The 13,658-nt window shown below is 38.2% G+C and overlaps 1 protein-coding gene across 1 annotated transcript in view; it reads left to right on the top strand.

The window, feature by feature from the left end:
• Positions 1-10,234, top strand: part of RSPH9 (radial spoke head component 9) — a 332,390-nt gene extending 322,156 nt beyond the window's left edge. The window contains exon 5 of the mRNA XM_044060420.1: positions 9,951-10,234. Coding sequence (XP_043916355.1) covers positions 9,951-10,111 — 161 coding nt within the window. The 3' untranslated portion in view covers positions 10,112-10,234. The remainder of the gene's footprint in view (positions 1-9,950) is intronic.
• Positions 10,235-13,658: the final 3,424 nt, after the last annotated feature.

Here is a 13,658-nt window from a genome sequence, read left to right on the forward strand (position 1 = left end):
ATCTTACTCTGTATTGTGAACCATGTGAGACACTAAATGGAGTTTAATCTAAAACTTGTCAAGGCTGCAATGTGCACACAGTGAAAAATGACCATGTAACCATGTAGGCTTTACTGAATCCCCCCATCATATTTTCATGTTGTGGTACTTTTATATTGCATACTACCCTATCTTCACCTCCATAGAAACAACCACTTAGCAATACACTCTGTTAACCAGCTTTGTACATGCTATGAGCACCGCTATGTAATGTTACGTTAAAATCAGTGAATTCTGCTAATTTTATTTAGACATGCTTTATAGTTGCTTTGTTACTTAGTTTTATACCTTTACTATCATTCTTTAAGCTATATCTTTTGAAATGTATCTACATTTTCTTTATCAATTCTCCTCTTCCAGTATTTTCTGTACCCTTTAGGCAGTGCCTAAAGTGTGTATTTTGGTATGCATAAAAATAACAGTGAAGGCACTAAACTCTTAAAGAAACAGCACCATTCATTGCATTTCTAATTCTGAACATGCAGTATTTTTGAGATAGGCATGATGAACCTTGGCTCCTGATGATTGTTACTGTTAAAGTGTCACCCCAATCCCATGTGCAAAAATAGGAAAAAGGGTTGTGGATGGATTTATACTGTTTCACTTCATTAATTTATACCATTATTTTGGAGCTGAATGAACATAAATTCATATACTGAAATTTTCCATAAAGAACATAACACTTTACTTTTGATCAATTTACTGTTCACTATATGTCACTGGCACATTTAAAATTTTTTAGATCTTGAACATCTCAAGGATAGACACATACTGACATCAGTAATACTTGCAGTTGAAAATGGACCTGAACTGTTCATCTTACACTTAAGCTAAGTTCTGTTGATACTCGTACATCTGATGGACATATTGTGATGATGTGAGGTAGTGCCGATTATGCCAGAGAGAGTAGAGTAGTGCATAGCTAGCTGGGGTTTTGTAAAGAATTTTATGTCGTTTGACTATCACTGCAGGTTGTACAGATGTTTATATTAAAATGTATTTGTAAAGTTGCTTAGTGTTAAAAATCCATCAACAGTGGGTCTTGCTGGACAGAAAAGAGATACACTTGTATGTCAGGTTGTATCATTATAAATGATTAAATGAATATATTGTAACATAGGATACCAGAAGAGAAGAGGTTAATCTCAGTCCAACTAACTTTAAAAAATATAAAACTACAAAATAGGAAACCACTACGTAAAACAACAAAAGGCCCATGTATCCAAACAATCTATTAAAGAAACTCTAGCACTTCGGCAAACAACTGTCTTCAAGAAGTATAAACCAAGAAATTCCACCACATCTTATATATCATTGGTAAAACACATTCAATTAATTAAATGAACTTAAATGACACTAATTAAGAAATTTCCAATTGTAGGCCCAACTAACTTAAATCTTGACTGCAATTGGAAAGTTCTAATTTAGTGTAATTTAATTTAATCTGTTTAATTAATTAGATGTGTTTTATCAATGATATATAAGGTGTGGTATAATTTCTCGGGTTATACTCCTTCAAGGCAGTTGCCTGCCGAAGCGCTAGTTTCTTTAATAAATTGTTTGGAGACATTGGCCTTTTTTTGTTTAACTTTGAAAAATAGTCTGAAATTAAACTGCCTGGTTTAGGCCATAAAGATTGTATCTTACAGTTCTGACTGTAGCCAGAGACAAAATATCTGTAAAAAAAAAAGGACTAGGAATCCTGCTGTATTGTCCTTACCAGTGAACTAATTGCTACCCTTGAAGGATACAAGTGTTAAAATGGTTTTATGACTTCCAGATACTATAACACACATTAGCATAGTTCTATCTGTATGTATGGTAAGACATATATGTGAAATTATGGTTCAGTTTGTAGTAAAGGATGTAGTATGGGAATCAGAAATCAGATGATCAGATGCATGTGATGTCATTCTGTAATCCAGCACTGAAATTATGTTTTAATACTAGATGAGAAGTCTCAGTGCAGTCTGTTTTTGAAACCTGACAAAGAAGGACCCCCTCACCACGTCCTCTTGCCTTGCTTTAGTAAATAACCAGGGGAATTGTAATTCTTTTGATCAATTAGGAAAATATAGTGAAATTAGTTAAGTACTATTTTTTGTATCTGTGTGAATCTATTCATCTGTGTTATTTTAATATTTCCAGTGATTGAAACTCTGGTGTTTATTGTAAATAGATATTTAGTACTTTTATGTTCTTTTATTATTTAGTATTAAATATATTTAAACATTTCATTGTGACTGGTCCTTTAGAGAATATTTTAAATTTTGAGAGTACTTATATTTATTTGGTGACACTGTGGCAACCCCTGAAAGCCGTACTGCATTGGTCAAACACTACCATTTGTATTAGTATTAATTTTACTCACTATAATTGGGTACCCTTGTAATAGCATTAGAGTAGCTGACTTTGGAGTGTCTGGTGGTAGTAAATACCTTATAGTCAGGGTTCTCCAGAAATCATAGTGGTGATTCCCTTTTGGCCAAGGCAACAGTGATTCTCTCTTATTTTAAGTCTAGTGAAAGGCAGTTACTGGCATCTTCCCCACAGACAGGATTTACTCACACAAGACTAGGGAGTTTCCCAGTTTGAAAATATTTCATCTGTCTGGATGATAGAATTTTGATATCTTTTAGGGATATTTTTTCTGAGGCTGCGCAGCAGGTACTTAAGGAGGTTAGAAAACTTGATACTAGGAAATCTTATATGAGTAATTGGAAAAGATTTTCTAGTGGGTACTCTCTGAGAACCAAGATGCCACTGGTTCTTGATTATTTGTGGGAGTTACTACCCAATAGTTTTTATGCTCCTCTATCAAGTTTTATTTATCAGACATTTCAGTTTATCTGCCCATAGTTCCCCCTTTCTAGCAATCTTCAAGTGACAGTTTTAGGAAGAGGTTTTACATTTCTAATACCATATGAACAGGTGGCTCCTCCCTGATATCTTAATTTTGTGCTAGAGAAGCTTACTCTGTATCCATTTGAATCAGTGTATAATGTGGATTTAAGGTTTTAAACATGTATGACTGTTTTACCCATTGCTCTGACATCTGTCAAATTCTACCTTTATGCTTAAAGTAATTTAAAAGTTTACTTTAAGACTATGCGATAGTGAAATTAATTGGCTTGCTTGTGAATAGCAGGCAACATATCAATTCCCTTTTGAGAATTTTATTAATACTTTCAGAGACATGTACATGGCAGCTCATGTACAAAATGCTATAAATCTGCTAAGGGTTTAAGTGGAGTGCAGTGCTGAAAGTGACACACCCACATTATACTTTCAGAAGAGTGAGTTTAGTGGTAGTATCTTTATAGTGATAGAAAAGGTCCCTGTTCTGAAGAAGTGCTTGCAATTTTAATTGTTACATATCAACATAGTAAAGCTATATTCCGGGCCTCATTGCAGTCCACCCCCTGAAAAGAGGTCATAGACCCACCCATTCCAGAAATCAAATACAAAACAATTTGCACATATTAATGGGCATATGTGTCATAGTGGTGCTGCCTATCACAAGAGAGTTATATCTTTGACATTTTACATACAAAAATTGTGGAGTATAAATCTAGATACTCTGTGATAAACTATACTTAGGCTGTTCTTTCAGAAGTAAAGCTATGAACGGCTGCATCTTGAGTTTCTTCATGCCAGATGGAAAGCACTTTGCCTAATAATTGGAAGAATACAGTTCCTATATCAGTCCACAAGAAAACTGATCAGACAAAAATATTGTATTTCATACCTGTGGCTCTCCTTTCACCATCATCCTGTTTTTGAGAAGCTTATTACTTCACAGCTGATGCGTTCTGTAGGAAATAAAGGTACATTTAGAGAACTTTAGCAGAGTTTTTTGGGGGGGTGGTCATTTGGCTACAACAGATAAGTTAGCCCTGTCTGACTGGCTATGCAAAGCTTATGGCAACTCGGAATAAAGCCTGATTCTGTGGCACAGAAGGATAAAGTCTTAAGCATGACTCAGATGACCAGAGTACAGATAGCATCCCGGGTGCTGAAGCAACCAGGAAGGGGAGAGCAGCTGTGAATAACCTGCTTACGCATCCAGGAGAGAGGAAAATGGTGCTGGACCAATTTCCTTTTGTGTAAGTGGAGATTTGTATATTACTAGCAGATGTATGACTGGAGGATCCCTTGCTGCTGATGGTAGCCCTCATAGTCATGTATGGGAGCACATAACCATACACACACACAGGGCAGGCAATGATGCTCCTGTCGTGATGCAAGTGCACATCAGTCAACAGAGGTGGGGTTAAGGATATACATGTATCATCATTGTATGGATGCTAGCAAAGGCACAAACACCACCATGTATGCCTGTTTGATAGTTCTCCACCCCAGTCTTGTCCTCACTGATAGAATAATAAGGATTGAGGAGTGAATGAACTGAGCTCAATGGGAGGCTCAATGGTCAGCAAGCATGGTGGGGAAAAGTAGGTATGGATTATTTCATGATCGGCTCCAAGCATTTAGCATGACTATAATGTGTCTTTCAGAGCTTGCTGTAGAATGACCAGCTTTAAGATGTCTTCAATCATACCTGAAACATACCAGAATTTCTTTGGGGATTGATTAATCTTTTTTTTTTTTTTTTTCAGTTGTGTTGAGGGATGCTTCACAGATCTGTCCCTGGGGCTTTTTTTCTTGTTACAATGAGTACACTAAAGTATTTATTTCTCAGATTTATTTATTGTGATGATATTGCTCTTTAGAAATCTGATGCTAACCCATTCAAAGCTTAACAGCAATTAAAAACAATTTTGATATTTTATACACTAGAAGATTTATATAAATTAGACAAAGATTACATCTTCTTTAAAGAACATATATCTGTACGTGTCCCCTTCAATACACCGACATGCCAGAAGGCTGACACTCTACAGAAGGAGACGAGAAGACCGACGACGCAGATGATCGACAAGGTGAGATCCCGACGGACGAAACACCGACATGGGCAAGGTGTGAGCGCGACTCAGTAAGTGTGCAATAGAGTGAGGGATTTAGTGTTAGGGAGCGGACAGGTAAGTGTGCGATAGTGAGGGACTGTAGTTTTAGGGGCGGGTTAAGTGAGTTAGGGTTAGGGTGCAGGTAGGGTGAGTGTGCGATAGTGAAGGACTATATGTTCAAGGGTGGGTTAAGTGAGTTAGGGTTAGGGTACGGGTAGGGTAAGTGTGCGGTTGTGTCGGACCTTAGGGTTAGGATTTGGGTTAAGGTTAGTGCATGTATAGTTGTGTGTAATGTGTAGTTTACATTTTGTGTGTCGGTGTTTTGTGTGTTGGTGTTATGGTGTTCGGTATTGTGTGTTGTCGGTCTTTTGGTGTCGGTGTTTTGGGTGTCGGCTTTGTGGCATGTCGGTGTAGTGAAGGGGATCTATCTGTACACATTAGAAATTGTAATCACAAAATTGATTGGACTGAATCTTATGTGCATCTAGAATTAGTATTTGTTTCTCACATGACTTTCTGTAAACATACTGATAAGCTTTGTACAGCTGTGCATCAGTGGCCAGTCTGTTTATCTGCAGAGCAGAATAGCTTAGACAAAGACAAAAGAAAGATAGATTTTACACTGCTGCTCATAGTATCTGATCTAGGAGTGAACATTTTATATGCAGAACTTGCATTATTTATTTCTTAGATTTATGACAAAACCTTTGGTTACTCACCATTTTGTACTTTCTAGCTAGTCGACTTTTAAGAGTCAGTGCACTGATTTTATCCTCAAGTTGTGGTGTACTTGCATAAAGGTGGTCCTCTATAGTGTTAATGGGAATTACAGGCCTATTAGTCTCACTAGAATTATTTGCAAGGCTATGGAATGTATTATTGCTGAACTAATAAAAAGTGTTATATGTAGCCTTATATCCCTGGATACACATCAGCTTTCTGAAAGGCAGAACATGCTTGCTCAGCTTGGTTGAATGTAAGGCCTTTGACTATTCCCAATGCTGACAGTATTGCTAATGTCTCCAAGTTCAACATTACCTCATACATAGTTCACTGGACTGATATTTGGTTGTCTGAGAGAACCCATACCATAAAGGTCATGGGAATTTGCTGTAAATACAAAAATGTCACCAATTGTGTTGTACAGGGCTCCATCCTAGGTCCATTCCTCTTTGATAAATATTTCTGTGCCATCAAAGAACTGTGGCTAACCAAGTTTGCTGATAATTGCAAACTGAGACAGTTATCAAATCCCCTTCTGATACTCAAATTCTCCAGCAAGGACTGGACCAAACCAATGCTTGGTGTATTTCCCCAAGCTTATTCGCAACACTGAGGAATGCTGCAGTTTCATTAAATGGGCCCCTGTGTAAGAAAATCTAGCATCACTACAGCTTACCACAGAGATAATATTCCACTTCAGTTTGATAGACATCAGGAGTGTAGGTCTGTGTGTTGATAACAGACTGGCACATCCATGTGGTGATTAGAAAATCCTACCTTGCATGGTATCTCATCAGTATTCAAAGAAATAATTCCACTTAACATTTAATGAATGGCATAAAAAGGGGTGAATAAATGCACCCTTCAGCAGGTGTCTCACTAAGCAGCTAAACCAGCTTGACAGACTCAACATTTCACCAAAAAGATCTCCTGTCTTAGTACCCCTAGCCACTCTGAGAATTTAAAAGCCCTGACCCTATACTCAATATTATACAGACTCCAGAGTGGTGATTTCTATTTAGCTTTCTGTACTATGAATGATCCAGCACTCTTCCACCTAAATAGAAGCAGTAGTAAAGCAAACACCCTTTCTAGAGATCTAAATATATGCTAGTGCATCAACACAACCAAATGGTATGACAGATTTGCAACCCAATGTACGTCCCACTTCTGTAATGGGCTGCACTTATCAAGTAGAGTACTTTCCTAGAAACTTTTGCTATCATTAAAATAGGGTTGGTTGCCTTGTGCATTTGTAAGTAAAAATAAGTTAAATGTATTTACACTGCATAGTAATATTTGCTTTTTTGTGTGAATGTGTCAAACACTCAAAAATTGTATCTTTAGGGGTAAACAATATGGTTTACTTCTTGCATAATGTATTCAATGGCACTGTAAATAAGATTTGTCTTCTCACAACAAAAAGGAGGAAACTAACCATCTGTTGTGAAAGCAATACATTGTCATCTAAGTAGGTATACTCTGACAGTACAAAAATTATAAAACTAAAAAAACATAGGTTGGTCAGGTTGGTCTTTGTTTTGTTCATGCAATACCACAAAAATAGTTTCAGCTCCTTTCACATGCATATTGCAGTAGAATATGCCCCCTATCTTGAAGGTGCACATCTCCAATTATATAGAAGCCAAACTGTCCACAAATAAAAGCTGCAGTTTTTTTTCATCTTCCCCAACTACTCAACATTCATACTGCACTCACAAGCCAGAGTGACACCTGATGTAACTATGATCTGGTGATAGAGTAATGAGTTACTTTCATGCACAGTCTGCCTCCACACACAAGATTATACAACCCCCCCATTAATATTCAAAAACGTGCACGCTGATTGGTCAGCGTGCACATTGTAAATCAGACTTATAGTAATGGAAAAAGGTCCGGTTGCCCGGACTTTTTCCATTACTATAACTCTTTTTTCTCACTGTTTCGCTATGTTAAACGAGTTTAACATAGCGAGACAGCTTTAAAAAAAGCAAGAGATTCTCCGTTGCTTTTTTAAAGCTGTCTCGGTATGTTAAACTCCTTTAACATAGCGAGACAGTTTGTAAAAAGCAACGGAGATCTTGCTTTCTTCGTTGCTTTTTTCATAACTGTCTCGCTATGTTAAATGGGTTTAACATACTGAGACAGCTTTAAAAAAAGCAGCAGAGATTCTCCGTTGCTTTTTTTAAAGTTGTTTCGCTATGTTAAACCCATTTAACATAGCGAAACAGTTTGTAAAAAGCAATGGAGATCTTGCTTTCTCCGTTGCTTTTTTCAAAGCTGTCTCACTATGTTAAACTCATTTAACATAGCAAAACAGTTTTTAAAAAGCAACGGAGATCTTGCTTTCTCCGTTGCTTTTGCCCACAGTTCTGATGTACTGTGTAGGCATACGCATGCGCAATACATCAGAACTGCCACAGAATACCAGACAGCTGCAGAAGGGCAGTAATGAGGCATTATACAATGCCATTATTTAAGAAAAGTAATTATTTTTTTCTTAAATAATGTCATTAGATAATAATAACCACACCTGGGTGTGGGTAATGTTGGATTTACCCACGGTTGGCTCTGTTTGGCCACTCGGGCTTCGCCCTTGTGACCAAACCACACCAACCGTGGGTAAATCCAGCATTACCCACACCCAGGCGTGGGTTATTGCTATAATAACTAGTGACAGGGCACACCCTGTAGAGCTTACTATTATCAAGTGAAGAAATCCTGACCAAACTAATGCATATCAGTTTGTTGACATACTGCCCCTGAAAAGATTCACTAACAAATTAACTGTACAAGACCTAGAGTATACTGTGAGTGGGTACACCTCTGAAGCTCGACTTTGATCAAGTGAAATAAATTTAGTCACTTTAGGTTTACTTCATGCGAACACATACAAACTGCCTGTTCTTGATAAGCCAAATAAATATTCATATACATTTCCATATGCTGTCACAGCCGTCTTCTGACTGAGTTATAAATTTGAATACAATCAAAATAAATACTGCAGCAACAATTGCACATTTAGTTTTTCACACAAAGGTACAAGCAGCCCGACATGCAAGAATGAAAAGTACCTGTTTTCACACACAGACTGCATTCCCTCTAAAAAGTAACTATTTTCTGACTGGATGCACCACTTTTGTTATAAGTGAAATACTAGGCATAGTAATGTACCTAAACTTGTTTTTCAGGAACATTCACTTCCCTTCTTGGCAATCCATTTCTACCTGGATACACCACCAATGATGTCTCCTGCCAGTCACATTTGCTGCTCATTATTCAATCACTAATCATTACTATTAAAAAGTAATTGCAGATAAAATGTCCTGTTTTTCTTTATGCAGCATGTGCTGTTAACCCTGTCTATAAGTTTTGCATGATGTCAAGACACTATTGTTTTAGTGCATTCTGCAAAAGGAAACTCTCCTGAAAATCAGAGCATCAGTTTCATACATTTTCTTATTAAATGTTGAAAAGTTGCCATCAAGTGATGTTTACTTACCTTGGACAGTATCAGAGCATAGAGTTGCCACCAATTGCATGTTATTATAAGGGAGGGAAGTAAAGTAGTATGACATATTTTTTCTGAATTCATGTTGGGAATACTATTTTTTTTTAGATTTTCATTATTGCTCTGTTATTAATGCATTATTTATTTCTAAAGTATTTTGAAAGTGAGCACGTTTTTTTTATTTAAAAAGTAGAGTTTTTGCAATTTTGAAATAAAAAATGGAAATATGAAAGCATCGCTAAGTATTCTGAGCATTTTATCTGGTGCTGAAATAATATTCACAATAAAATTGTTAAAAACTTTACCAAATTAACAGTCAGGTTCTACTTTTCTTATATTTTGATTTGTTACACTTCAGAAAGAAAAGTTTAGGGCATTAAGCTATTTTATTTAACTCCCTCACTTCAGTTTCATGTGGGAGTACATTTTATTCCTGCTCTATATAAGTCAGACAGTATTTGTGGGTGGATTGGTGAACTAGGTTTCCCAACACATGAATGGGACTGCATCAGAAAGCCCTCTGAAGGCTGGATATGATCTGGTAAAACTTTGCACACACAGTTCATATGCTGCATTTCTTTTTTTAATGTTTGTTGCCTACCTGAATCATCTTAGTTGACTAGTTAATTCCTGCAGTCTAAAACTGACAGTTGTTTTGATAAATGCATACCAAAACTACACCTGATCTTTATATTTTTCTTACATTCTAGGATCATGGAGTCTCCAGACTGAGAGAGGAAGCAGCTTGGTAGTACTGAGAAGCCTTTTGTGGCTTGGCTTGACATGTTACCATATCCCTTGTACTTCACAATATGGCTACATTTACATGGGCTTTGGAGAAAAGAATATGGACCTTCCATTTATGCTGTGAAATTAAAATGGGACAAATTCAAGCAATTAAGAAAAATTATTGTGAAACCCAAACATATTCAGAAAACCGAGTTATCATAACTGTTTTACACTTTTCTTATTATAAATTCATTGCATGTGACTACTCATTTGTGCAGGTGTCATCATTCCAGTTATATAAGGTGTGCTACCAGCATACGCCAGTAGCCATACAAAATATTAGTGTGTTTCAGTTACAGATGGCAGTTATTGCCAAAGACAAGTATTTAATTTGCTGTATATGATACATTGTAAAAGCAGCCAGTAAAAATATTATGTGCAAAGGATCATTAATATGAGTTTGATACTCACAGGCATTTCCATGCTAATGGCATAATCTGAAGATCATTGAATATTTGTATGGTAAAGTAACATGACATACAACCACTTCACAAGTGAGAACACTGACATTTAATCTGATGCTGTCATTTTCATTCAGTCCTCAACAAATGGGTTTGGATCCAACTTGGCCACTTTTACCAGCTCATGGAACACCGAAACTCTTGTGTTCCTCTCTTACCCATAATGCACTAGTCGTCTACCATACCTCAGATCATGTTTGCTGTCTTTGTGGATGGACATGGTTACTGTTGGCTCTCAAGCAGTAACAATTTTTTGTGAGTAAAGCAGAAATCTCGGTCTTTAACATTTTACCTTTTTCTTAGTAAACGTTTTTCTGTGTATCCTCCCTTGCTCTTCCTATACTTTTAATTGTATTTCTGAAGTACCATAGTTGTTTTTGCTTTCCCCTTTTTTCCCTTATACAATTGAGGTAGTTCATTCTATTACCATTGTTGGCGATATTTTTTCTTTACTTTTCTCTAGCTCATATCTTTATCTTTAGTCTTTCAATATGGCCATCAAACCCTCCAGCTTTAAAAAATGTATGGCCTGTGGCCACAAACTCCCATTATCAAGATGCACACTATATGTGTGTTTATTGCGTAGGCCCAGCCCATTTGGATTCTGCTTTTGATATTTGTAAGGCCTTTAACACTAGGGCCGACATTTATCATAGAAATAAACTAATTTTGAGAGGATTACTTCTTTCAAAATCCTCTCATACAGCATCTGGGTCTCAAACCCCTAAGACATATAAAAAAAGAGGCTAAAAAGTGTTTCCTGGACCCTTCAAGTTCTTCTTCTCTGAGTTTGGAACTGCCTGTAAATATTTCAAAACCTTCATATCTGACCTTTTCATATCTGAATACGAAATTCCCCAGTCTGACTGCATTGGATCCAGAAACTATGATGAAAACTTCAAATTTGACCCCCATCACATCTGAAAAAACCCAAGGATACGTCTCCTTGGATCTGATCTCCTCTGAACCCGGATTCAGTATCTTCCTGTCTCTAATCTCCTTTTCTGAAAAGCCATCACCATTATAGGGCTTCATCAACAACTTCTTCTTGTTCCTCCAGAAGTCTGACTGATGCAGATGTGGACAGGATGATGAAGAAATTCCTCTCAAGACAAATTCAAATGGGGCTTCTCCAGGCTCATACTCCATTGGGTAAGGAGTCGTTCATGAGTACTACCCTGCCTATATTGGTCCAACCTTTGGATTCAGAGTAGCTGGATCCAAGAATCCCAGATCTGTCCACATCTGATCTGAAAATCTTTGTCTCTTCTACACCAATACCATCTCTGAGTGGACTGGCTCAAAGTGTGTTGGCGCTGGATTACTCTCAGAGGCATAGCATCTGCACCAGATCCAAGTTGTTGGAGTTGACTCCAAGGTTGTGAGAGCCATCTCTGCCCCTCAGAGCCTTGGTGCTGGACAGCTTGGCTCTGACCCCTGCTTTGAATGGTTTGCCTTCAGGTCAGAAGGAGACAACAGTTTGGAAACATGCCATCTTGGCACCATCAGTCTTTTTCTCTCTGAAGCATTCTGCTTTCAAACTAGTGAAGAGCATTTTCTCTGCTCCAAGAGAATGGACATATCCACCCACCTCGGCTTCCACTTCCCAGACCAGGTTGTTTTTGCATCTTGAGCCTCATCTTCCTGCACCACAGGGACAGCCAGCCCAAAGTCTCCAGGATATGTCATGGCTTAGTGGTTCTGTACTTTGATTATGATGCAAAGGGTCCTAAGTTCAAACCCCGTCATTTTTTTATTGCTATGATGGCTTAGTGGTTAAGTACTGTGACTATTGTGTACAGGGTTCTGTGTTTGAGCCTTGCAGAGGCAGTTTATTTTAGGGGTTGGGAGGGTGGCCTAATGGTTAAGGTGTTTCCCTTGCAAACACAATGTACAGGGTTTGAATCTCATAGGGGATAATTGACCAGGCTTAAAATGGCTCGCAAGGGCAATTAGCCTAGTACTAATCTATGAACATATCTATGAACCTATGAACCTATACCCAGCAGGCTATACTGATATTGTCCGATACTTCTCTGGAACATCCCATCAAAGAAGTCCCTAGGAAGAAAAAGTGCAGGGACTGAGACTCTCTTCAAGACTCATGGAGGATACTGATTTTGATGAGGGGGGAAGGGTCCCCCAAGATCACTAACTGATGATGTCTCTTTTGGAGACATACTAGAGATCCTCAAACAAAGGGGTGGCTAGTCTACCGACAACCCTTCTTAAGAGGAATCATTATTCCTGGAAGCCTGTGGGGCTGGCCCATCTACCTCATTGATTTGATCTCTTGATAGGCATAGAAGGAATCTGATTCCACTGAGCTGATCCCTAAAAGACCGGACAGAATCCTGGAACCATCCAAAGACATGGCGATTTTAGAGCAAAGGAGTACTAGCTGATGCCATGATCATAACAGCGGCCACACACAAAAAAAAAAAAAAGTGTGTATATGCTTCAGCAACCTTTGCACTAAGGTCACTGAATTATTTGGCACACTTCACCAGACTCCAGAGGGATTTGATTAAAGAACTTACCAAATCCCTCTCTGGGAGTATTACTTCTGAGGCAGAGAGCTTGATTACCTCACAGATGGTTATGATACAGTCTACTTCAAACTCATCCAAGAGGCTCATCTCATATGCAGGTGAAGGTACCTCAAGGGCAGCGGGTTCAGGCATTTCCATTAGGAGGCATACCTGGATGCGTTTGTGTGATTTTGCAGATCACTTCCCAAGTCTTCCTTTGTCAATGCTCCCTTTGACAGCAGTTCTTTATTTGGCCCCAAGGTTAAAGATGCACTATCCAGGTGTGAACAGGAAGATAAAACCCCACCTGCTGTGGGCGTATGTTTACTGATTCCTCAAATGACTTTTTCTAGGGATCAACAAGGTGGTCAAAAAATGGGGTTCAGAAAGTCTCAGGGTCCCTTCTAAGATCCATGTGGAGAGAGTTCCTCCAGGGGCAGAGGGGGGAACTCTAGTGGAAGATACTGCCAGCATGGCAGAGAAGGCCTGCAAAACCAAGGCTCTGGAGACACTTTCACTGACAGATCCTACAATGCTCCTGAAAGGAGGCCTGATTGTCCATTTCCAGAGGTAGTCAAGGATTATTTATCTCTGCGCCAGAGATCTTGGCTAAAAATTACAAAAGATTCATGGGTGC

The sequence above is a fragment of the Protopterus annectens genome, chromosome 1.part0 (assembly GCF_019279795.1).
Source record: "Protopterus annectens isolate FY-2018-M chromosome 1.part0, PAN1.0, whole genome shotgun sequence".
Taxonomy (NCBI): Eukaryota; Metazoa; Chordata; order Ceratodontiformes; family Protopteridae; genus Protopterus; species Protopterus annectens.